General features: G+C 38.2%; 3 protein-coding genes across 3 annotated transcripts in view; all 3 read right to left on the reverse strand.

The window, feature by feature from the left end:
• cdh16 (cadherin 16, KSP-cadherin) overlaps positions 1–8,044 on the reverse strand; it is a 56,145-nt gene extending 48,101 nt beyond the window's left edge. The window contains exons 1-5 of the mRNA XM_052149582.1: positions 8,027–8,044; positions 6,862–6,920; positions 6,672–6,767; positions 2,334–2,468; positions 1,840–1,969 (exon numbers count right to left, since the gene is read on the reverse strand). Of these exons, the coding sequence (XP_052005542.1) occupies positions 1,840–1,969; positions 2,334–2,468; positions 6,672–6,767; positions 6,862–6,915 (415 nt within the window). The 5' untranslated portion in view covers positions 6,916–6,920; positions 8,027–8,044. The remainder of the gene's footprint in view (positions 1–1,839; positions 1,970–2,333; positions 2,469–6,671; positions 6,768–6,861; positions 6,921–8,026) is intronic.
• Positions 8,045–8,334: 290 nt separating this feature from the next.
• rrad (Ras-related associated with diabetes) lies at positions 8,335–10,667 on the reverse strand. Its single transcript, XM_052149593.1, has 5 exons — positions 10,524–10,667; positions 10,007–10,374; positions 9,811–9,884; positions 9,518–9,722; positions 8,335–9,280 (listed from the first exon to the last, which is right to left on the reverse strand). Coding segments are annotated over exons 1-5 (927 nt in total). The 5' UTR covers positions 10,526–10,667; the 3' UTR covers positions 8,335–9,002.
• Positions 10,668–14,016: 3,349 nt separating this feature from the next.
• Positions 14,017–17,331, reverse strand: ciao2b (cytosolic iron-sulfur assembly component 2B). Its single transcript, XM_052149629.1, has 5 exons — positions 17,044–17,331; positions 16,826–16,903; positions 16,559–16,684; positions 16,422–16,467; positions 14,017–16,294 (listed from the first exon to the last, which is right to left on the reverse strand). The coding sequence occupies exons 1-5, from the start codon at positions 17,170–17,172 to the stop codon at positions 16,194–16,196; spliced, it is 480 nt and encodes a 159-aa protein (XP_052005589.1). The 5' UTR covers positions 17,173–17,331; the 3' UTR covers positions 14,017–16,193.
• Positions 17,332–22,258: the final 4,927 nt, after the last annotated feature.

The raw sequence follows: 22,258 nt of genomic DNA on the forward strand, positions 1-22,258 counted from the left end.
ATGTTATAGCCTTCTTGACCTTGGTCATGTCTCTGAGCATTTGACACTTTGTTCTTCTGGACACTCCAGGTAGGTTGCAGTTCTGGAATAAGGTGGCACTGGAGGATAATGGGTTCCTGGTAGCTTCATGATTAATTCTCCTCAAGTCTTTTGCAGTTAATTGGTGCCTTTTCTTCTCCATGCATTTTTTGCACCCCAGTAGACGATTCGCAACAAAAAAATAGATTGTCAGGTGGTCACGCCTCAATAGTTTTTCTATTTCAAGAGTGTTGTATCCGTCTGGACGGTATTTTAAAATGTTTGACTTTTCAGTGACAGTTAAATCTCTTTTTTGGCCCATTTTACCAAAGGTAATGAAGCTGCCAAATAATTATGCACACCTTGATATAAGGTGTTAGTCACTTTCTCCACGCCCTCCCTAATTACACAAATACATATCACCTGAAAATGATTGAATCCAATAAGCATTCAAGTTTATATTGTTTAGAGTTGGAAAATGTGCATGGAAATAATGATAAGATCAGAAAACGTCTAGGTTACGTATGTATCTTCCGTTCCCTGATGGAGGGAATGAGACGTTGTGTCGAAGAAGCAACACTAGGGGTCTCTCTTGAGCGCCGAATATACCTCAGATCTATGAAAAAAGGCCAATGTTGGCAGACAGAATTTGCATGTCCTGCCCCACGACATACGGGTATAAAGGCGGGGAAATGCGTCTGTTTCATTCCGTAATTTTCTGAGGAGTGAAAAAAAGGCCTCTGAAAAAAAAAAAAAGAGAGAAAAAGGCCTCTGTCTGCTTTTTCACCACGGAGAACTGCTGAGCGAAATCCTCGATGGTGTCGCTGAAGAGACCGAACTGTGAGACAGGGGTGTCGAGGAATCGTGTCTTGTCCGTCTCGCGCATCTCGACCAAGTTCAGCCACAGATGAAGTTCCTGTACCACAAGTGTGGCCATCGCCTGCCCGAGTGACTGCGCTGTGGCCTTCATGGCCCTGAGGGCGAGGTCGGTCGGTACGCAGTTCCTGCTGCACGTCGGGATCAGGACTACCCTTGTGCAAACCGAGCCCTCCATCGCCAGCTGCGTCGTCCTCAATCCCGTGGGAAGAAGGAGCGACGTGGGGGGCGGCTGGAGTGGCGTTCCTTCGGTTGAAGGAAAGCCTCAACCTCAAAGTTGCCATAATCATGTTCTCGCAGCGAAAACATGAACCATCCAAAAACGGTGCCTCGGTGTGATCGCAGCCCAGACACACGAGACAGCGCCTGTGTGCATACACAACCATCGGCTCTGAAGAAAATTTCTGAATGAAACAGATGCATTTCCTGCCTTTATACCCGTATGTCCGGTGGCGGGACATGCAAATTCTGTCTTTTTTCATAGATCAGAGGTATATTCGGCGCTCAAGAGAGACCCCTAGTGTCGCTTCTTCGACACAACTCACTTGCCTAATAATAGTGCATGCAGTGTATGAGCAACCTTCAACATACAATTGCTAGCACTTCAAGGACATTTCTTTTAATTTATCATCACAGTGATGATGTAGGCATCTGAGCACAAACAGATGAAACAGCTTGTCCTTATGTTCAAAAGACATAAAAGCTTGTTCTCACATGTATCACCACAGAAAGTAAAAAAGAAAAAAAGCTACTAATCATTACTGCCCTCAAACTTTTTCTGCTACTATTATCTGAAGTTTGAAATGTGTGAAATTCAAACTTACAAACAGTTTATCTCATTTAGGCTCTCAGTGCTTTAAATGGAAGAAAAAGTCAGGGCAATTATGTTGAGCATCAAGCAAAGGAAACTCTCTCATGTATGCCTGCTGAGCTCAACCCACCCACCTTTGAGTAGCCCCAGCTGCACACTGCCTCTCATGCTCTCCACCAAGAACACCGGCACGTTATCATTCTTATCGATGACGCACACCTCCACAGTAAAGCCCTGAGTGTGCATGGACTTTGTGAAGGACACCTAGAGAAAAATGTGCTTGCAGGTCAAAGCACGCAAGCAGCACATCTTATTTGAGCTGAAAACCTTTCCATTTATTTTACATTATTGCCAGAGATTTTCGTCAAATAGCTTAAGTTATTTTTGGCTGCTTCTTGATGTTTAGAGTATGTTTTTGTACATGCTGAAAATGGATTTGGATTCTATTTCATTGGCCAGAAAAGACATAACAATTTTGGCTGATGCGTTTTACAAATAACTACAGTAAGAATTTATGTTCACAAAAATGTATTTTTAAAATGGAAAACGGATTAATTTGTCATTGCATGACTGATGAATGATTGAACAGAGAAAATGAGAATTAGCCATTAGAAAGAGAAACTTGCACCTGCAAGGAGTAGGATGGCTGCTTCTCTCTATCCAGAGGTTTGAGGGCGTACAGGAAGCCTGACTCTACCCCAAATATCCCTTCATCATCACCACTCACAGTCAGATCAGTGTAGGTGAGGGGGAGATCAGGCAACTGTAAAATGTATAAATAAAAACACAAAATCTGAACTGCATAGGCCGAACAATATGCAAAACTGTGATCATGACATGAATTGCAAATAGGAGTAGGAAAATCAACAATTTTGAAAATGCCTACACTTCAGAATAGTGGCCTACAAGTCGAACACATGGAACAAACACATGTATTAGTATATTAGCAAGTAACAGTTGAATTTGCACCAAAATTGGACACATCATGGTCTTTGACACCAACAACAAAAGATGAGAAGTGTTCTCTTCTCCCTTTTAATAGTTGATAAACCTCTTTATTTTACTACCCTATGTATGCAAGATTATATGCTTAGATATTTTCCATGACCCCATCAGAACAGACCAACAACCTTCTTTTTGGGTCACGATTACTGGTCCATATAATGTTCAGAGCAGAATTCTCAGTGGTGATGTGTTTGTGTCCCATCCCGATCTAATGAAAAACGTACATCATTTATTAGTTGGCTTATGATCTCACCCAATGTTGTTTGCATAAACTCGTATGACTTCATCATGTGCAAATTCACGGATGTCTAATGCAGAAGTAAGCGCGAGTTAAGGCATTAAGGACATGCTTATTAATATTATGCCCTTACCCAAACCCCTTATCTACACATAACCAATCAGTAGAGTACGTAAACATGATAGGAAGCTGTTTTGTGGGTATTTGTCACATATTAGATGGAAACGATGTCCAGCGACGTCATTGGCTGTAGTGAAAGTCGTAGGAATTCAAATGAGTCCAGTCACACAATATCATACGAATGTACATGTATTATTTATTTATTTCACTTTTTCCAATTTGTTGATTATTTCCTGTTCAAACCAGCTAAGATGAACACTATTGTTTTAGCTCAGTGGACCGCAGGTGTTCTTGTGCTGAATAAAGCTGTGGTTTGTGGTTGGGTGGCTGGGTAACTCAGCGTGTATTGATGCTGACTACCACCCATGGAGTCACGAGTTTGAATCCAAGGCATGCTGAGTGACTCCAGCCACGTCTCCTATGCAACCAAATTGGCCCGGTTACTAGGGAAGGTAGAGTCACATGGGGTAACCTCCCAGTGGTTGCTATAATGGGTGGTTCTTGCTCTCGTGGGGCGCTTGGTGAGTTGTGCGTGGATCCTGTGGAGAATAGCGTGGGCCTCCACAACAAGCCACGTGATAAGGTGCGCGGATTGACGGTCTCAGATGGGAAGGCAACTGAGAGTCGTCCTTCACCACCCGGATTGAGGCGAGTCACTACACCACCACAAGGACCTAGTGCGCGTTGGGAATTGGCTTTCCAAATTGGGGAGAAAAAAAATAATTTTTAGCATGAAACATTGTCTAAAAAAGCAGATCTTCTGTGCGGAGCCTCTTTTTCATTGCAAGCGCAATGTGGTCACATGCCATCTCGACCACCTCAGAATCTGGTTAAATCTCAATATGTCTCTATATATTTGTTGATTTATTTGTCTGGCACCATGGCATGCTGGTGTATTTGATACATTTATTTAAATATTTTGCTCTTTAATCAACATGTTCTGCTTTATTGATACTGTATGATACTGTATATATATATATAACTTTTCAGTTTGTTTTGACACAGCATTATTTATTTTTTATGGTCTTAGCTTTTTGCGGCCCCTAAGCTAAATTTATGTGGGGAACCCCGTCAGTGTATTTGTAATACTTTTAATGTCTTTGACAGTGTAAGCAACTTGCTTAGTTTGCATATAAGGAGGACTGTGAGCAGCACTGATGGTCTTGAAGGATCTGTCAGTGACTGGCTGGCCTGATCTCCAAATGTGTCATTAAGCCTGAAGAGGCTGCTGCTGTTGACAGCAGTTATGTAGCTCTGTGGTTGACACCGATGCACATGGTGATGCTGAATTAAACTGGATATAAGGCACCACAGTGTAAATGCTTCTGTTCAATACTGGCACACTGAGAATTGTGTACAGTGTGTATGTGGTCATACCCCGAATAGTACACAACCCTGAACACCCAGTGTCATGCTAACAATTCTCACCTGCCTGAACAGAGTTTTAATTATTCTATTTGGTTCTCTGAATGTAGCAATGCATATATCTTTTTTTATGTGTTTGCTTAGCGTATTTAGAATAGAATGACAATGAGTGTTTATTAGGAAAGGTAGTGATTGACTGAAGTGCTAACTGCTCACAATATGACTCGCATGGCACTTGGTAGCTCGCCCTTCCCCTGTCTGTTCAATCTGACAAATACTGCCAACATGCCTGCACGGGATATCTGGGGAACATGCTCTTTTAAACCCATGTTTTGACTGACTGTGGCAAAAAACTAGCCCAAATGTATTACTCTATCTGGGAAGTATACAGGCAGAACATACCAGTTAGCTGAGGGTTAAAAAATTACATGAATGAGTCAGACCTCATTTGTCACTTATTTTTGTAGGCCTAAACAAATATTATGTAGCCATAATTTTGTCCTTCAGTGATAACACAGGGTGTAGGTAATTATCCACCCACTTACATGTAGACAATTATACTTGATTTAGAGACTACATGGACTGTTTTGATAGCATGGCATCAAATGTAGAAAATGGTGAGCGAGAAGCACTAGGACCCAAACGGTTCTTCACAAATGCTGCCAATTACAGTGTCAAAGTGAAAAGCTTTTGTAGAGCAACCTTGCTATTACTAACCGACATCTGGTAAAGATGTCTGACATAGGGTTTGAAATAAGGCATTGTACAGGACCTCCATATTTAGTTTGGTGACGACTAGATGGTGCCTGAATGCCTGCTCATAATTACACCTTGAGTTCTGAGTGCTCTGGGGAGTCGGAAGTGGGGTTTATTGAACGGCATGTACAATAGCTCTGCCTTTTCAGTCATTTCTCTTATTTTTTCTTAGCAGCAGTCATTAATAGACTGCTCTGAGATTAGTAGTCATTCACAACACAGCACAAGGACAGTCCATTTTTACCTCTTTAATGCAGTCTATAATAACAATTTATTTTATAGAGTTATCTTTATGATATTTTAGTCAACAGGAAAGAGCTGGTATTAAGTGGTAATTGAAAACAGCCAACCAAACTGTTCAGAACCTTGGGATTACATTTGAAGCTTACATACAGTACATCAGTCCTCTAGTCTAGAGTGCACTCTTTCATTTTCAAGTTCTAGTACATGCCTTTATAATCTCCAGTATTAATTATGCCATTTTCATCAGCCTATCCACCATTGCTAGACAACCTGTATCATCCTGTAGTCAGTACAAAGCACTCTTCTATTCCGAGTTCAATACAAGTTAATTTCAGTCGACAGCATTTGCATTCTTTAAAAGAAAGCAAAAATCAAGCTTACTGTGAGACATTTACAATGGAAGTGAAGTAAACAATATGAGTGTTAATATGATTTTAGTGTTATAAAATCATGTACAAACCTTTTCTGTGCAAAGTTATATATAACATTTTACAACTTTGTTGCCATGACGACGTAACGCTGAAAACCCTAAAATAATTGTAAAAACGAGGATTTAAACAACTTTACAACTCAAATAATACATGAGGTTTAACAGAAGAATTAATGTAAGAGCTTTTATAAAATTATAAGCTTTGCATTTCTGTCTTTAAATCCTCCAAATATTGGTCCCATTCACTTTCGCTGTAAGGGTCTGTGTAACCTCAATTTCTGCTTTTTATTTTTTTTTTCCTTTAAAGAAAACGAGGGTCGTGTCTAAATTAATTTTAGTGGTTATCAACATTATGCTGCAAATGCTGCTGATTAAGCATAACTTGTGTTGAACCCGGATTATTCCTTCATGGCCCTGCCCTTCTTTATATGTCTGAGCCACTCCATCAATACACCTCCATCAATACACCCCTGCACCTCAGTTTCTGGATTACCTACTCTAGATGGTAGATCATACTGTTCTGACACCTAATCTCTCAAACTCACTTTCACTGAGTCTATGTAGCATCTTTACCTTTAAATCTCATTTAAAAACACAACATGTCTAGCAGTCCCATTGTCATATACCCTTTAACCTTGTGACCTTTATTTATTAGTCTATTGTTAATTATAAGGCTATTATATATTTTAAGGTGGACAAATTAAAACACATTCATTTCAGTACAACTTCACAGCTAAATTGTGCCCAACATGCATCAGCCATAGCTCCTACTTATTTGCCATTTTGTCCCCCTTAGAAATAGTGCTCACCTTGGTGAGATACCATGGGAAAATACCATCATAGTTTTCTGGAACACCAATCTTAAGATGTGCAGTGTCAGAAAGCAAAATGTTCTGAGACACTACCTGAAATAGAAAGCAATTAATTGCATAAGTGAATTCATGGTGAGTGATAAATATTGTGATATTCCAGACAAAACTTTCAATTTAGAGAACTTACACTCAGTGCTATAATCCATGCACTCAGATATTCCATTGAGCAAAGAGTGGCCATTAAGCCTAAGACACAAAATTATCTCATTTTAGTATTTACACTTTACTTTAAAGTTCAAACAAAAGAGCATATTTTTTTCTTGAAACCAGTCTGCATGCACGTGCATATGTTTCCATTAATTCCATAAATATTGAAGCAAGACAAAGAACAGACAAGAATAAAAGAAATGTATGCAGAAATTGTCACTAGTTAATTTTATGACCAAAAGAATCAAGCGTGCCATCAGACTACTTCCCCCTAATAGTTAACGATCAACTTAACATGTTAACAGCGAACACAGCTCATTAATGTAACATCACGTTAAGTGTCAAATTACTTTGAAGCACAAGTTCTATAATAAAAACTCATTGAAGCTTGTACACGGATAACTACATGATCAAAATGATTATTTTTTTTAAGAGAAAGCATTCGGAAAACAAGCTAATTCTGCAGGTCTGATTTTCACATCATTAGGATACTTTCTGTGTCTGTATCCAGTGGCCAGTGACTAAAGAAAAGGTTGAATAAATATATGCCTTAAGGGTATTGATATCCATACATCTATACATCTAAAACAGCATTTTGCTCATTATTTTATACCGACTACGGATGCCAACATATTAATTAAAATATAGAGAATATTTGCACTTTTGAAAATGTATTTGTCACAACACATGACCATTACAGTTATTTGAAAGGCGTATTTAAGAATAGTGAAAAGCTTTAAAGAAAGGGATTTCCAGTTACAAACACATAAAATAAACATTGTGATCTACACTTAAATATAAATTTAGCCTAAATTCTTGTTTGTAAAAAACAAAACAAAACAAAAACAAAAATACTCAGACTCCTATACAAGATATACTACCCTTCTATAGAGTAAAATAAACATATGCCATTCTAAATAAACAAAATATTAGCTATTTTAAATAAAGAAACATCATTATGCTAAAATTAGTCACTTGCAACTGCTGTGCTTTAGCAAACTATAATCATAGAACAATACCAACACATATGATTTCAAACAACCAATAAAATCAGAGTATTACAGCAGATTGTGGCAAAAATTTAGGCAAAATCTTATGCAAATATTTTTTCTGCTCTCATGTTGTTAAACAAAAGCAGCTCTTACCTTCCGTCCACACTTCCAGTGAGAATAGTTTCAAGTGTTAGAAGAGTATTGCATCTGCTCTCTAACTGTTTAATGATTAGCTTTCTTAATTTGACTCCAGAAACCTTTAACTACCTTGTTTCCTCCAATTGTACAACTTACTCTCAAGTACGTGGTAAGCTTGCATATGTATGGGGGAATACATTACTAGTATTACCACTTTAAAGAGTTCTTTGAATGTGTATTTTCTTTGTAGTAGAGACAACAACACTGTGTAAAAGTATTGTTTTTACATTATAATTTTATTATAAATCCAATGTAAACATGTCACAAAATGAACAGCACAATAATATTAAATGGCAATAAGTGCAAATCAAATGTTAAAAACATCTCACAACACATCATTTATTGCTTCTTTGTCGGTCATTTGCCCATGGAGCATATATGCCAGAGAAACTTTATGTGTCAGACTTCTTATATTGAAACTCCCCATTTATATTGCCTCTTGCAAAAACCAAACCTTCTAGTTCATTGTCTTTGCTGAGTTACGAACCTGCGTACTCAATTTCAAGTAAAGTTTGATTCCATATAATTTCAACATGAAAAAAAAAAATTATAATAATAAATAAATAAATACTTGTGCTCATCTCCTAGACATGACACACATGAGAGGAGCATACAACTAATCCTACAACTCAGTACTCATAGCTCTCAAAAGGGAACATTGTGACTTTGTGGATTAACCTCCTAATTACATGGGTAGAATTTGACAACTATACATGTTAAGGCAGCGAAAAAAAAACCTAACCTAACATGAAAAAGCCGCATACCGGTCAACATAATCAACATGATTTTGTCAGGTGTGTTTGATATAATCTCTTTTTCAGGTTACAAAACATGTTAATATGTGTCTGTACAGCTAAATAGTCCTTATATTAACATAAAAAAATACACAGCTTCTGGTCATGGGGATGAGAGGGCATTTTAGTCCAGTTTTTCAGAGGACAGACAGGTCATGACAGGATTTGGACTTCTGTCTAAAGGCCATCTTCTTGTTCTTGCGGGCCACCATTCGGCCCAGGAAACGTTTGGCCTTCTTGCTCATGCTCTCACGACGCTTGCAGTTAGCCATGCGGCGTGCGTTCTCCTCCTTGCTGTCCTTGCGTAGACGAATTTGCCGCACAATGCCCTCAAAAAGGTCACGCACATTGTGATGCAGAGAGGCGGAGGTCTCTATGAACTTGCAGTCAAACACAACGGCACAGGCACTGCCCTCTAGAGAGAGGAGGAAAGAAAAAAGAGACAGATGCAGGTGAGCAATAGCTCCATTACCAGAGGGACTAACGCTACGTTGTCGTCATCATCACTATGCCTCCTGGCTGTTCCTCAAAGCACATGAGACAGCCAAGTCCTTGTGTATCCAAAACATCTACAATCTATTGAGTGGCCAAGCAGACATCTGTTTCTAACTGCCATTGTTTTAAACAGAGCAGAAGGAGGGTGGAATCTTACCATCCACAGACACTTCTCTGGAGCGCACCAGGTCACTCTTGTTTCCCACCAGGATGATGGGGATGTTTTCTGACTGCCGAGCTCTGCGCAGTTGGATTCGCAGCTCTGAAGCCTTCTCAAAGCTGGACTTGTCTGTCACCGAGTACACGATGATGTAGGCATCTCCCATACGCATGCACTGATCTTTCAGCCACTGGCTGTTATCCTGTAGGGGTTAAATTGGACTGTTAGCACACTACATTAAAATTTTGCCCATTTTTTTTAAGTTAACACAGGGTTTCTCACAGGCTTACCTGTTCCCATACGTCATACAGAAGGATGGATGTCTCTTCGTCATCAACAACAAGTGATCTGTCATATGTGTTTCCTGAAATGAAGGTGCAATCTAAATGTAAACATCTTCAAGAGCTTGCAAAACCCTACCACAAAGCACTGCCTGTGGAATGTAGGCTAGATTTACTTAAATGCATTTGCAAGTCAAAAAAGTACCTGTTTCCTCGTAATCATTACTGTCTTCAACTCCGCCAAATATTCTCGCCAAACTCGATTTCCCAACGCCCTGTTCTCCCAGGAGAACCACCTTGTAGACCTGTCCCTCCGAATCACTGCCGGAGGAGATGACCGAGTCGGAGGAGTCGGACACATAGCTGTTTCTGTGTTGCTCTCCGGGACTGAAGCGCATGAGGTTGGACAGTTCGCCCGTCTCTTCCGCGGACATCGTTGAGCGCAGTTCTCGGTCGTCCACCGGCATACTTCTTCTGTGCAAGTTCTGCAGGTGGACGGGAAACGGCATGCTGCCTCTTCTCTTATCCATGTTCCTCAACTTGTCTCCTTTGTTCAAAGTCATGACTCCAAACCTGTCAGTGTAAAAGTAAAACGTAACTACAACCTATCATAAAAACAGCTTATAGCGTAATAACACTTTCCAACATAGAGTTCTAATAATGACAATACATAGGCTATTGTTTTTATTCAAATCGTCATGAGAATTCGAAATGGTACTTACATATGGTTGCGGCAATATTGTCTTCACTTCAGTGTCAAAATTCCAGTGTTCAAAAATCCTTTCGTTTAATTCCGTTATTCTTCTGCTGAGGATTTCGCTTATGATCTGTTCTGTGATAAGACGGATCCCCTTATTTAAGGCGCGCTAGTGTCCGTGACGTCACACCGAGGGAGGGTTTACCTCGGAGAATCACGTCTCGCTTTATAGTAGTTACGTCATTGAGAGATCAGGGAGAGGGAGGGGGCGCAATCCAGTGCGCTACATTGCGGGAGTAATTCACAATTGCAAGGGCGAGCAGAGGGGGTCTTCCCTCCCCCTACACATGTAATACATGGTGTACTGTAGGTAGAAGGTGCATATTCATGCTCAGTCTTTATGCTCATAGCCCAAACATCATGCATGTTTCATGACCAGAAATTAGAGTTTAAATGTGTTTTCAGTCATTCCTTGACTGTTTGAAATTCATTTAAAATGTATCACTTGAAGAGATTGGATCTCTTCAAGTGTTTTTATGTATTTATTTATTTTTTAGATTTTTCAGCATCAGTATTTAGCAGGAGCATCATATAGCTTACCTATATTTTTGAGGGGGCACCAAGGTCAGCCTAACATTTAGACATGTAAATAAAGATTTTTGACAAAGACATACTTTTTTTTTTTTTTTACATGCAATTATAATTGATTTGAATTATCATATTAAAAATTATGTTTTTGTAATTTCAAACGATCCATTCAAAATCCTCTTGGCTTAAAAATATTGGGGGTACGTGCACCCTCAGTCTGAATGGGCACAGCGCCACTGGTATTTTCAGATTTACTCTTTATTGTAAGCCCTATGTGTTGCATGTCTAAAACAGCACCATGCTATTATTCTCAAGGGCAAAATTACTCGATACATTTGTTGAGAAGCTTTTATGAGTAGGATATTTATATTTCAATGTTGCCATCTGGTGTTAGAAGATAGAATTGTCAGGTGCAATCTTTTATCAGCGCATTGTCAAACATCTGCCGAGTCCAGTAACAATTTTGCCCCTAGACAAAGGCCCGACGTCAGGGGTGGTCAAAGGATACAGATGACTCCGGGCCCATGGCGCAGGGGGGCCCATGCAAAGGTCTGTGGTTGACACTTAATGGGATCAAATACAACAATTTACTTACTGTCTTATATCACCGAAAATATAATGTAATCATTTACATGATAAATACATTAATTGTTATCATTAAAACACATTTCACCTTGTCATCTGACTCTGATCCCCAAATGCCAAAATCCAAAATGCCTCACCATCTAACTAATTAAACAAATTAACATCGCAATTTTCCTGCCATAGGCAGTAGGGATGTAACTGCTTCAAGGTTTCACTATATACATCGGTTTTAAAATGGATGGTTATTATACCGTTGAAATCTTCTCATTGACAGTATTGCATGAAGATAAAGATAGATTTCTTCAGGACTTTTGTAAAATCCTAATCAGTTTAATTAAGACAGAATCTGCGACATTTACACATCATCATATAAACTTTGCTAGATAAAATAAATCTTTAAATTGCGATTTCCTCAGGTTGCATCTGACTGTCACTCAATTTGAAAGGTGACGTGCAGGTGTCGCGAGCGCTGCGCATCTCGAGCACATCAGAAGTCCAGCACGAGCGCAACATATACAGACATATCCGGGCGAGCCTGAACCTTTATTTCCGCTAAAAGACCCACGAGGCACCATCAGTGTTGATGGCTACCCAGTCTGTAAAGTTTGCTGCAAAAATTATCGGCTCAGGCGGGAAACGCTTCAAACCTTAAGCACCATCTCCGTGAGCACCATCCCACTGAATTTGCGGAGATTAATGTATGTGGAAATACAGTAGGCCTAAACAGGATAATAAATGATAGCCCGTTTCATAAAAACACAAGATTCAGTGTAGTTTTATATGATTTGTAATGACTATTTAGGCTAAGATATGTTTATGCTTTCTGTCATATTCACAAATGCAGCAAATTGATTTAAAACCTCATTCAACATTGATGTAGCGCAACAGCAGGCCAATGTGTTTGATAATACTAATAATATGTTTTTGGTATATGTATATATAATATGTACATATAATAATATGTATTTGTAAAACATTGTACTAAATAGGGTTTTCAAAATGCATGGTTTTTAATGTTCAGGAAATTGACATTGACAATATGCATGCAAAAAAGTGATAGTGAAACTGTAGCAGAAATTGTCAAAAGGATTAAAGTTGAAGAAATCCAAAATAAAGTTCAAGAATTGGTTATAACCGAAATATTTATCTGTGTGTTTATCATAAATGGCCTATTTTATAACCAAATATTGAACTGCTTTTAATATTATCAATGCACCTAAATACCGTGAAACATAATACCGTGGTAATTTTTGTGACGGTTATCCCGTTACACCCATATTAGGCAGCAAAGATGGTGACGGGTCCACCTGCACTTGACCCACGTGTGCGCAGTTTGATTGACATCAAACACAGACCCTTGATGACAGCCTTCCCTGCTTTCTTCACAGCCATTGGATACAGCTATTTTATTGACATTTTAGATTTGTTTCCAGTGAGATATTGAGTTATAGTGACTTTGCTGTTGTAAACATGTTGCTACTCTAGAAACAACATTGTTTAAAAATAATAATAAATTTTTTAGCAATTGCTTAGTAAAAAAATAAATAAATCAATGAGTAAGACAACGTTCTTTATTAGAATATACGTTGGTTGGCAATGAGCACATACGAGCACTCGGCAGTTAAACAGTCCGCACATTACAGTCAACAAGGTCAGTAAGCAATTTTATCAAACTAAAATCATGTTAACATACATATTGTTTATGACTAGTGGCTATAATTATAAAACAGTGATTATTTAAATGTTTACAGATTGGCCCCATTCACTTTAATTGAAAGTGCCTCACTGTAGGCCTACACCAGATTTTTCCTGAAAAAAAAAAAAGGAAGAGCAAGTCAAAATAATTTTTTGTGGTAATCAGTATTGTGCCACAAATAGAAAAATAGAAAAAAAGGCACCACACATATTGCAACTGTTGTACATACACACTGCGCTGATTTTATTAAGTGGAGGTTTGTGTATTGCATGACTGGCCAGGCTTATGGAATCTATATATCCTGCTCTAGCTGCCAAAATTCCTCCATTATGCCAAGGTCTATAATATATCTGTTAAATCAGGAAGAAACTCTTTACTGAACAATGTAGAAGTCATGTAGGGATAAGCATGTTCCTAGGATCCTGAACACAACCAGAAGATAATGAGATTTAATAGATGACAGGTAGAATATTCAGAAACTTCAGCAGAGGCAAAATGCATCTTTTTTAAACAAACACTAGGCTTAGAGCATTTAGTTTGATCCACCTTTTGTAGAGAAAAAATTAGTTTTCTGTCAATGATTAAAAAAAAAAAAAACATTTATAAAGTCCAGTTTTCCATTTATCTTTAAGAAAACACAATTGAAGTATTTTAGAAATGTGTGCAGATTTAATTAATTCACAATTCTTTGTTTTCCTGAAAAGGTTTTGAAAATTTGATCAGAATTACATTTAGGACACTTGCTTATACTTGTTTACACTGCATATCTAATAAGGGTGCTTGGACAAAAAAACAATACTCATATTTTATTTACACCAGAAAACATACAGACATCATTTGATATGTCAGCGTAATAGTCACACAGCTGTAAGACTTTAAAACATGTTCCTTCTTAGCGTTTACTTGAGCTTTGAAGAAATATTTATCATGTGACGACACAAAAAAAAAAATCATTGTCTACTGCATTTACAGTTTTAAGACAATATACCAGTTATTTTTTTGTGCTGATGTGACATGATACATGTCCTATCATTCAAATGCAACACAATATTTATTTGTAAACTTACTAGCAACTTTGTTAGATAAGTAATCATGGGTGAATTCCAATCGAAAGTGATCATCCCTATGCCTTACTATGAAAGACAGAGCTCTTGATGTGGCACTCTGAAGAGAGCATGGCATTACAGTTTAACTGTAGCCTTCACTAAAAGTCAAGTGAAAGGGTCCTTTGTGAAAAAAAAATAACATTCTTACTTTTGTTTGGAATGACCCTATGATTGGCATCCCCTTCCCAAAGTATCCTACAAGGGTGCAAAAATGCTGTTTGGAAAACGGCCCATAAATTAATGGAGTTAAATAAAGAGTTTGGTTTTTATTTTCATGACCAGACCAAAGAAAAACATTTGCAACATTAGCTAGTTTGATAATTACAAAAAAAGGCTTTATTGAATAAGTGTTCAATTACATGAAATGGTATCTATCATGCATTTTTAATGATGCCAGTGAAAGCACTTTTGTGTCTTGAAAGCCAAGCAAGTGTAATTTAAATACACTGTGCACCCTATTGTGCTTATCATTTGACCGTCTTCTGCCTTTCAATTAGACCATGGAGTAATCCTAAACCTTTATAAAATGTATAAAACCTTAAAAAATAGCTGAGTAACTTGTTGAGTCATACAGAGTCTGTGTCAGAGACTTTGTGTTAAAGGGATAGTTCACCCAAAAATGAAAATTCTCTCATAACTTATTCACCCTCATGCCATCCCAGATGTGTATGACTTTCTTCTTCTCAACACAAAGATTTTTAGAAAAATATTTCAGCTCTGTTGGTCCATACAATGCAAGCAAATGGTGACCAGACATGTGAAGTTCCAAAAAGCGTATAAAAATAATCCACATTTCTCCAGTGGTTAAATCCATGTCTTCAGAAGCGATATAATAGGTGTGGGTGAGAAAAGAGTCCTTTTTTATTATATTTGTATATTCACATTCTTCGTCCATATCATCACCTACTGGGCAGAGAGGAGAATTACTAGTAAAAAAAGGACTTCAATATTTATCTGTTTCTCACCCACACCTATCATATTTCTTCTGAAGACATGGATTAAACCACTGGAGTCATATGGGTTTATTTTATGCTGTTTATTTTATTTTATTATATGCATTTGGAGCTTCAGAATTTTGGTCACCATTCACTTGCACTGACCTACAGAGCTGAAATATTCTTCTAAAAATATTTGTTTGTGTTCAGCCGAAGAAAGTAAGTAATACTCATCTGGAATGACATGAGGGTGAATAAATTATTTAATTTTGGGGTGAACTATCCCTTTAATGCAAAACTAGCCAGAGTATAAGTTTAGTATGTGACCATGCTAAAAGTAGGTAAACAAAATCTAAACAAAGAATAGTCATTTACAGTTACCCAGCCTGTATTGTGAAATATACTGGTGATTAAAAACATATGCAAGTGGCAACTGTTTTATCTCAGTTGTACTGTACAAATAATTTTTCATTCCAATGAATATTACTTAGTATTAGGATGCTGTCAAAATACTGTAAGATTACCAAACACATTTTTTTTTTATTGTATATAATAAATATTCACAAATATTTTTACTCATATTATATGAAAACGCAAACAGAATGGGGGATCCTATTTCAATAGAACTTCCCCAGTTGTAACTCAACTTGGATGCTTCAAGAATACTCAATTTGAGCAATGAGCAAACATCAAGATTAATAATATACTCTCTTGAAAATACAAATAAGGCTTTCTGATCTTGTATTGTTTGCTGAGTATTACAATTATAAATGAAAATAAATAAATCACATAATTCTAGTGGACAGACACTGGTTGACCACCTCCAGTAGCTGAGAGTTCTCCAGAGCTGCTGCCACTCTCTCTTTGTCTGCAAGCTGCTTATTAACTGAAGTAGAGAAGAAACACAACATATGGACAAATGCACTTTTTAGTTAAAACATGGAAACTTGTGCAGTATACCGGGACAATGTTGTTAACTTATCCTTCAACCTGCTGTTACGATGAACATTTACCTGCATCCTCGGAGGCATGAGTGCCGGGTGTGATGTGAACATCAATCTAGCAACAAAAAGACCATTACAAATGACTTACTTGAGACACCCAGGGCCTATTAATGTGTTTGGCTTCAAAAGGCTCCTTTTAAGCATACCTTAAATCTCTCAGGAAGGGAGCGCAGAAGCTTGACTTTGATGGACAGGCCAATGAGTGTGGCCATACTGCAGTGTGGGATGGTAGGTTTAAACTCCACAGACACTGTGCTCTCCTGATCATTCACCTACTCGGAGAACAATATGATAGGTAGGTATATAGATATTAATCAACATTATTGTAAGAAAAACATAATATAAATACCAAAATTATTTAATGCATATTTGTCTTTTATTCTCACAGAAATTCTTGTTTAAATTCGACTCACATTAACGCGCATTTGTTCCACGACATTCAGCTCTTCGAGGGACAGTGGGTGCTCAGGATCATTGATTGATCTAATCAGATGTTTTCATGTGGTTAAGGTGTGACTATGTACGAAAAATGAGTTTAAGCTTCTTTCTTTGCAAGGAGCAACTCTGAACATGGCAGATAAATCATGCAACAATACTGACTGGTGAGTTAAGTGAAATGTTGTGGAAGGATATCAAAGATCTCCCTGTCATCGATGGGGTCAGCTACATCTTCATCTTTATCAGTGGCAGTTAGGAGTCTTTCTCCTGATCGCTGGAATATCAGAGGATTGGCGTTTTCTAGTCGAGTTCCCCCTGACATTATAATAAACTCGAAGCAATCAACTGAAAAGAGAACTCGTCTTACTGCGCTTCATTTACGATAAAACACTAAGAGTGATACACAAATACACTACAATTATGTATTGTTATATCGCGTACAAATAAAAGTACAAACTGCTAAGCAAGATGAGGGCAAGCGTCAAACTACCGGAAGAAGTACGTCAGTTTTTCAAAACAAAAGTTTCGACAAATGTATTTAAAGGATAATAACAATAATAATAATAATAATAATAATAATAAGTATTTTTGTATTGCTGCGTACAAGAACAAGAATTGGAAACAAAAACAGGGAAAAGGTGCAAATTATGTATGGAGGACGAAACCTAAAAAAATAAATAAAAGATAAATAAAAAATACATAGCCTACATAGAAAAGTCAAGTTTTTTTCAAAGCGCTTTACACAGTGAACAGGGGACTCTCCTCACCAGTGTGCATCATCCAACTGGATGTTGCGAAGGCAGCCATAGTGCACCAGTACGCTCACCACACACCCTCTATTGATGGAGAGGAGAGAGGCAAGTTATTATTTTCCAATTTATAAGCAGACTGATAATTGTCTTAGCCACTGGCTAATTGAAGAGCGTGATATATTTTTCCAGTACATGGAAATTAATTGTTTAGCATGTAGTAAACACAAATCTAACAACTTAGCTTCATCTTTCTTCAGTTTCAGATTTATGGGAAATATAGCCTACCTAAAATGCAAAGCTTGGGACACAGGGAGACTTTTTATGCTATTATTTTAGAAATTATATTGTATTACTTCACAATTCCAGATACATTGAATTAAGTTACCTATAGACACATTGCATTTGATACATATATCAGATATGTTAGAGTTAAACTTGTTAAATTTTTCTGGGGTATTGTAAGTCATCCAATTGTATTGTGTTAATTTATGTCTGGTGCTGATTGACAATTTTTGTGCTTTTAAGCAGACAAATCTCCATTCTTCAGCTTTAATTTCTATATTTAAGTCCTCACACAATGCACTTCTCTTAGATTCTGTAGATATCTTTGCTTTACCAAAAAGTCTACCATAAATAACAGATTAATTATCATAAGCCTTAACCACTGAGCCACCACTACCCCAAACTCTTAGTAAGTGTTTCGTGCTGCTAATTGTTTTAATATTGTTAATTGTGTATATTGTAAAACAGCTTTATTCAAAGCAGAGGAAACTAAGTAGTTGGAAATATTTAAAGAAATTTGATTGGGAAATGTCATAATTTTTTCCCAAGTTATCAAAATAAATAAGAATGTTATTCTTATATAGATCTCCAATCTTACTTACACCATTGCAGTACCAAAGTTTGAAGCCCATATCCCGTTTACCTGAAATAAAGTTGCCATTTCGCCATATAGGTGAGAAGATATTGTAAATTGTTCACCAATGGCCTTATGTGATTCATACACACATTCAGGAGTGTTTTGCGGGAATATGAATATAGATATGTATCAAGACTATTGGTATTTTGGGTTTCCAGCTCTATCTGTACCCAAGGTATATCTGAGATCCTCTTCTGTCACTCGACGTTGTGTCGATTTAGTGACACAAGTGGTTGCTCTTGAGAGCAACACGGAGGTCCCTCAGGTGGATAAGGCAGTCACGGTGCACCTATGCCCGCAAAACGCCGCCACCTGGTGGGATCGCCCGCGCTCCCCTCCAGGGTCTATTGGACTATGTCATCTCTGATGACCAAAGTCTACAGTGCTACTGGACAGGCTGCCTCCGCCCTGCATGCCATTGCCCTCCTGCAAGTACACCAGGCCAAGGCACTGAAAGAGCTGCACATGGATAGTCCTAATCCAGATGTGCTGCAGGAGATGCGCTCGGCGAACGACCTCGCCCTCCGGGTGATGAAGGTCGTGGTGCGAGCACTCAGGTAGGTGGTGTCCACCTTGGTGATCCAGGAGCGCCACATGTGGCTGAATCTGGTCGAGATGAGGGATGCTGACAAAGTTTGCTTTCTCAACATGCCCATCTCCCAGATCTGCCTATTCGGTGACACCGTTGAGGAATTTGCCCAGCAGTTTTCAGCGGTGAAGAATCAGAAGGAGGCTATACAGCATATCTTACCCCGGTGCGGCTCAAGATCCCGTATCCGCCACAGCCCAAGCCCAGTTCTTGGTGCCAGTGTAGAGCCCCCCACAAGAAGCTGATACCCTCACGGCCTGGCACAAGGACCTGGAAGGCTCCTAAGTGCCCCTGAGACTGACGACTCAGGGAGAGAGATGACCGCTATGGCGCTAGTACCAAGACCACTCCATCCTCAGGTGGTGGGCTGGAAGGCAAATCTTTTGTTTCCTTTTGTGTTGTGTTTGCCGCACCCCGAACGGCTGCGGTACCCACATTGTCAAAAAAAGAGCAGTTTCCTCACTCCTTGGGTCACATAATCAGTGTTCACGGCCACCGTTGTCACGGCCGCCAGACACAGAGCACTCGCAGCTAGGGCCCATCGTCAACTATCCTCAACTATCTCGACGACTGTCTGATCCTAGCACACTCTCGAGAGTTACTGTGAGCACACAGGGACCTGGTGTTCAAGCACCTCAGCTGTCTAGGGCTTCGGATCAACTGGGAAAAGTGCAAGCTCTCCATGGTTCAGAGCATGCCTTTTCTCGGAAAGGAGTTTGATGGACTCGGTGTCAATGATTGCACACCTCACAAGCGAGCGTGCGCAGTCAGTGCTGAATTGCCTGAATTCTTTCAGGCAGAGGACAGCAGTTCCACTGAAACACTTTCAGAGGCTCCTGGGGCATCCTCGGCGGTGGTCACGCCGCTCAGATTGATGCATATGAGACCGCTTCAGCACTGGCTTCAGACTCGAGTCCCAAGATGGACATGGTGCCGCAGCACACATTGGGTGGCTGTTACGCCCCTCTGCTGCCAATTATTCAGTCGTACAGGAACCAGGCTGTGCAACAGTGAGCCTACTTGCACAGATTTGTGCAAGGTCAGGGAGGACGAGGACCTCACGCTCCTCGTGATAGCACCTCCCTGGCAAATTCCCCGGAGGAAGGACCTTCTCTCTCAGGAATGGGGCACCATCTAGCACCCACGTCCAGACCTCTCAATCCTCCATGTCTGGTCCCTGGATGGGACGCGGAAGACTTATGTGGTCTACCGCCCGCAGTGGTAAACATGATCACTCAGGCAAGGGCTCCTTCTACAAGGTAGCTGCATTCCCTGAAGTGGAATACCACTTGCTCCCAAACCTGAATCTATAAAGTATTTGAAATAGATCTAGCCACTCAACACTATCAAAGGCCTTTTCAGGATCTAGGGACAACATACGCAAGGTTGGGGAGTAACAAAATACTTGTATCGGGATTACGTATTTAAAAAAAACAAGTAACTGTATTCCACTACAGTTACAAATTAAATAATTGGTAATTAGAATACAGTTACATTCAAAAAGTATTTTTATTACTGAAGAGATTACTTTGCAATTTATTGTCATTTGTTTAATTTAATATTTAGTCCTTTCAGATGGAAAACATTTATACATATAAATGATGCGATCCAAAGTGCATTTGAACAGCAGTGAAACACTGGCATGATCATATTTTTTTATCAAGAAAATTCATGTTGGATCATAATTTCTTTTTTCTAGTAAGACCTTTTTGATATTAGGGCAAAATTCAGTTTCTTAATCATTTTTATACCGTTTTCCTGTAAAAATATAAAAAAAATCCTTAAACAAGAACAATTTGATTTATCTTGTTTTAGAAACAACACTGCATAAGATATTGTGGTCTTTCAGATTATTTATTTTTAAAATGTGTATTTGGTCTTACTGTATTGGCTGAGTTTTTATAGTCAAAATAATTGAACAAATACTTGTTCAGTACTGTTTTACATTTTAAACAAACCCACATTGGTCCACTTCTATTAAAAATGGAAGACACTTCTCCAATCTTACAGCTAAAAGTTTAGCTAGGATCTTAATGTCAGAGTTAAGAAGTGAAATTGGTCTAAATGAGTCACATTTAGATAATGGCTTGTCTGGTTTAGGAATTAAAGTGATCAGTGCATTTATCATAGAATATAATTCTTGAGAGATTCAGTATACATTTCTAAAAGAGGTATGGCTAATTTATTTATTGAATTTTCTTGTAATATTTTTTTTTCATGATGATGTTACAGAGATTCTGATGTATGTAGAGTCTGAAAAATTACAAAAATGTATTACTTATCTCTTGATGATCAGTGTAAGCTCTCCAGTGCAGGTCTGGATATCAATTATAGTTCTCTCTGCCTCTATTTTCTGATTTGCCATGCAAGTCATTTCCCTGCCTTTTCCCTTTGATTGTAGAATAACTGTTTTAAATGCAAAACACTGTTATCTTTAGATATTGACAAATCATTATATTGAGCTTTAAGATCAATATTTTTTTTTAAATGTACATCTGGGTTTGAATGAACTATATTCTCTATTTCTTTCATTCTTTTTTATTTCAAAATTTTGCATATCTAATAAAATTGTATTTGTAGTTGTAGGTTGTATTGCTAATTATTTGACCACCATATTTGTTTTAAAGGCCTCCCATCTCGTAGTTGAAGATGTCATATTTAAATTACCTCAAAGAAAAAAATCGATATGTGATCCTACAAATGAAAAACTTATTGATCGTGTAATCATTTGGGATGTAATCTTCATCTCACAGGGTTTTTTTTTTTTTTTTTTTTACATATATTTGAATAGATTAAAGAAACAGCACCATGATCAGATATTATTATGGGATAATATGTACAATCCATAATTTGATGATAATACGTTTTTGCATCAGCTCCTCAAGAACATTTTTTGTCTGGATATTTTCTTCTGCACCAAATGCAGGAGTTTAAATCTTCCATAAAATACTGTATTTTCTTGCGACTTTGTTGATGTGAGATATCTACACCAGTTGAGTGATCTAAACATGGAGAAATTGTGAAATTAAAATGACTGCACATTATAAATGTTTGTGGCTAATAATAAAAACAGATTTTCCAAAAATGTTGGGTTATCCTCATTTGGGCCATACCCATTAACCTGATTTAATGCAACATTTCTCAATGA

Source organism: Xyrauchen texanus, chromosome 2, assembly GCF_025860055.1.
Source record: "Xyrauchen texanus isolate HMW12.3.18 chromosome 2, RBS_HiC_50CHRs, whole genome shotgun sequence".
Taxonomy (NCBI): domain Eukaryota; kingdom Metazoa; phylum Chordata; class Actinopteri; order Cypriniformes; family Catostomidae; genus Xyrauchen; species Xyrauchen texanus.

Coding starts and splice junctions, on each gene's coding strand:
- ciao2b (XM_052149629.1), bottom strand. CDS start 17,172: ATGTCAGGGGGAACTCGACTAGAAAACGCCAATCCTCTGATATTCCAG. Junction 16,904..17,043: donor ATGACAGGGAGATCTTTGAT/ATCCTTCCACAA, acceptor ACATGAAAACAT/CTGATTAGATCAATCAATGA. Junction 16,685..16,825: donor TGGAACAAATGCGCGTTAAT/GTGAGTCGAATT, acceptor TTCTCCGAGTAG/GTGAATGATCAGGAGAGCAC.
- rrad (XM_052149593.1), bottom strand. Junction 9,885..10,006: donor TAATGATTACGAGGAAACAG/GTACTTTTTTGA, acceptor CCTTCATTTCAG/GAAACACATATGACAGATCA. Junction 9,281..9,517: donor CAGAGAAGTGTCTGTGGATG/GTAAGATTCCAC, acceptor TCCTCTCTCTAG/AGGGCAGTGCCTGTGCCGTT.